Source organism: Haplochromis burtoni, unplaced genomic scaffold (genome assembly GCF_018398535.1).
Source record: "Haplochromis burtoni strain Fernald_Lab_line unplaced genomic scaffold, NCSU_Asbu1 Contig_372, whole genome shotgun sequence".
Lineage (NCBI taxonomy): Eukaryota > Metazoa > Chordata > Actinopteri > Cichliformes > Cichlidae > Haplochromis > Haplochromis burtoni.
Window position 1 is genome coordinate 24,289 of NW_024582733.1, and position 3,849 is coordinate 28,137.

At 40.8% G+C, this 3,849-nt stretch overlaps 1 protein-coding gene across 2 annotated transcripts in view; it reads left to right on the forward strand.

The window, feature by feature from the left end:
- The window catches only part of mmadhcb (metabolism of cobalamin associated Db), an 8,130-nt gene extending 7,676 nt beyond the window's left edge, over positions 1-454 (forward strand). For both annotated transcript variants that reach the window (XM_005943417.3, XM_014340450.2), the window contains one exon: positions 149-454. In XM_005943417.3, the coding sequence (XP_005943479.1) occupies positions 149-343 (195 nt within the window). In that variant the 3' untranslated portion in view covers positions 344-454. The remainder of the gene's footprint in view (positions 1-148) is intronic.
- The last annotated feature ends 3,395 nt before the right edge of the window (positions 455-3,849 follow it).

Below are 3,849 nucleotides of genomic sequence, written 5' to 3' on the forward strand. Positions count from 1 at the left end.
ACACACACACACACACACACACACACACACACACACACACACACACACACACACACACACACACTATAGATAGACTATTGTTGCTTTTCAGGCGATGGTCTTGATCAGATAACTGTCTCATATTTGTGTGTCCCTTCTTATTTCTCAGTACTTTGGCCCGTACACCAACAACACACTGTATGAGACAGATGACCGATACCGTCACCTGGGCTTTCAGATTGAGGACCTGGGCTGCTGCAAAGTGATCCGACACTCGTTGTGGGGGACACATGCTTTTGTAGGGACAATATTCACCAGCGCACCACCTGATACTCCTACTATGAAGACGTTGCAGGGTAGATGAACACAGGCTCTGGGATACAGAGTGTAATATGCCTCAACACTAACAGAGTGGTTAGTGGTTTTGACCATATCTGTAATCATATTAAAGCTTAAATAATGCTGACACCACAAAGCTTGTGAATGTTTTGTCTTTAAAATTAGTCATTTATAGAATGACCCATTCAATAAATGAATAACCCTTGTATTAATTACCTTGGCTGCCCTTTTAACCGCAGTTGTGTTAAACCATTTTTCTGCTGTACTTAGTAGAGTTTGAAGATATTGCGCTGCTGCACAAAGAGACAAGTTCTCAGAAGATAGTTTTCCGGTTTATCAGCCTCAATTTTTCTTAAGAAAAACACGAGCATCCTCAGTGAGAAGTGAACTCATTTTACAGTTAATGTTGAACTCCTTTCTAATCCTTGAAAATATTTTAGAATCCTCACTGGACTTACTTGTTGATCCCACCATAAGCTGAGCCGTCTTGTTTTTGTGGCAGGGACACGCTTTCACCTGAAGTGCTCACAATCTTGAAAAATGAAATTTAAGGATTAAAATGTGCTGAAATGTTGACATAAGTAAAGGTAGAAATAGTTTAACTGTAAACTCTAAGATGTTATGCAAATATTATGCAAAATGATTAGTATTTTTAAGATAAACGTTGTTTTGTTTTCAAGATTGCAACAATGATGAGTAGAATAAACCAATTAACAAAATTAAATCGTTAAGATAGTATTTCATTATCTTTACCCTCTGAAATGTAGGTACTGAAATATCTACTTATTGCAACAAAGTACTGATGGCTAAATCAAGCTTGTATTGGAAAAAAGCTTTATTACTCGAAGCTTTTCAACACAGCACTTTTTGGTGACATCTAGTGGCCGATAATGAAGAGCAGCTTGAGTCTACAAAATGAACAGCTTTATCATGATTGCCCACTCTACCGAGCTGACAGCTTCAGTTTAATATCACGTGACATGTCTGTGTGATACCGGACTTGGTGCCTTGTGAATGTTTTTGGGTGAAAATCTATGTTCTGTCTATTTGATTCATAAATAGTTTTAATGAATAAACTTCCCTTGTTTAAACATGTGCCATGCTGTGTTTCCCCTTTGCTTGTGACTTGATGTTTTGTATCAGTAGATAAAAAAAAAAAAAAAAAATTACATTGTATATAATATTTTACAAGACTATCTTATACTAGGTTGGTAGCTGGGACTAATACCCCCGTGCTGTAGAGCCTCCCTGAACTGCCCCTCCACTGGCAGATCTAGAAAATTGTATTTAACCAGTGGACAGGTGCAATTATACAGGGTGGGCCATTTATATGGATACACCGTAATAACATGGGAATGGTTGGTGATATTAAAGTCCTGTTTGTGGCACATTAGTATATGTGAGGGGGCAAACTCCTCAAGATGGGTGGTGACCATGGTGGCCATTTAGAAGTCGGCCATCTTGGATACAACTTTTGTTTTTTCAATAGGAAGAGGGCCATGTGACACATCAAACTTATTGGTAATGTCACAAGAAAAACAATGGTGTGCTTGGTTTCAACGTAACTTTATTCTTTCATGAGTTATTTACAAGTTTCTCTTTGTTCACAGCCATTGACATGTCGAAGAGGTTAACACGTGAGGAGCGGATCGAAATTGTGTTGATATCTGGTGAACCAGTAACCGGGTCATTGCAGCAGATTTCAATGCAAGACACCCTACGAGACCACCCATCTCCCATGCTACAGTTAGCAAACTGCTTGCTAAGTTTCGTGAAACTGGTTCAGTGTTGGATTTGCCAAAATGTGGACGCAAGAAAACTGTCACTAATGAAGAAACATCAGTGGCTGTCCTAGCTTCATTCAGCAAGAGCCCACAGCGTAGCACTCGCCGCATGTCACTGGAGAGTGGCATTAGTCGAACATCCCTTCGGCGGATATTAGCTACTCACAAATGGCACCCTTACAAACTCCAGCTACTGCAGCATCTCAACGAGGATGACCCAGATCGGCGCACAGAATTTGCAGAATGGGCAAAACAAAAATTGGAACAGGACCCTCAGTTCACGCAGAAGATTTTGTTCAGTGATGAGGCAAACTTTTATGTGAATGGTGAAGTTAACAAACAAAACCACCGCTATTGGTCTGACACTAACCCACATTGGATGGATCCCTCCAAGACTGTTGGAACAACAAAAGTGATGGTTTGGTGTGGTATATGGGGTACAACGATAGTGGGTCCATTCTTCATCAATGGAAACCTCAAGGCCACTGGATATTTGAAATTGCTACATGATGATGTGTTTCCCTCTTTATGCACTGAAGCTGGCACGTTCCCTGAGTTTTTCCAGCAAGATGGTGCACCACCACATTATGGGTGCCAGGTCCGAGCATTCCTAGATGAACAGTTTCCTGGAAAGTGGATTGGTCGTCGTGGGCCAGTTGAATGGCCCCCAAGGTCTCCCGATCTGACCCCCTTAGACTTTTATCTTTGGGGTCATCTGAAGGCAATTGTCTATGGTGTGAAGATACGAGATGTGCAGCACCTGAAACTACGGATACTGGATGCCTGTGCTGGCATTTCTCCTGCAGTGTTATTATCAGTGTGTGAAGAGTGGGAGAAGAGGGTTGCATTGACAATCCAACACAATGGGCAGCACATTGAACACATTTTATAAGTGGTCAGAAACTTGTAAATAACTCATGAAAGAATAAAGTTACGTTGAAACCAAGCACACCATTGTTTTTCTTGTGACATTACCAATGAGTTAGATGTGTCACATGGCCCTCTTGTTATTGAAAAAACAAAGGTTGTATCCAAGATGGCCGACTTCTAAATGGCCACCATGGTCACCACCCATCTTGAGGAGTTTGCCCCCTCACATATACTAATGTGCCACAAACAGGACTTTAATATCACCAACCATTCCCATGTTATTGCGGTGTATCCATATAAATGCTTCACCCTGTATATAATATACTATACCTTATATAATTATAACTATGTGGGTTTTAGACCTGGGCTTAGAATGGCCTATGAACTTGTTTTTATTTATGAAGAAGCAGAACGTCCTCCCTCCCTCGCTGTATGTCATTATGTCGCACACTGGATCGCCTTCTCCACCCAAACACAACATAAATCCGGCCAACGATTCACTTCCTTATAAACCTTTGAATCAGGTACTGGAGCTGTGACGTGCTAAATAAATCTTCGGACGTCATTGATCACTTGGGCGCTGTCTATTTTTTTTGACACATGAGCTGGAGCTTCAGCTTCACATCGCTACTTTGAGGTTTAATCATTGTGTGCGTGTGTTTTAGATATTGTGTTAGGGATTTTTAACTCTGGTCCTGCTGTCATCTGTAGAGTTTACTCAAGCTCAAAATGAAATATCCCATGTGAGTTTGAATTATTATTTTTCACAAGATTATTATTATTGTTGTTATTATTATCGTGAGCTGGTTTTAGCCCTGAAGCAAGCTAGACAGGGTCATCTGAACACGAGCGCGAGAGAGCGATGATGACGTCAACG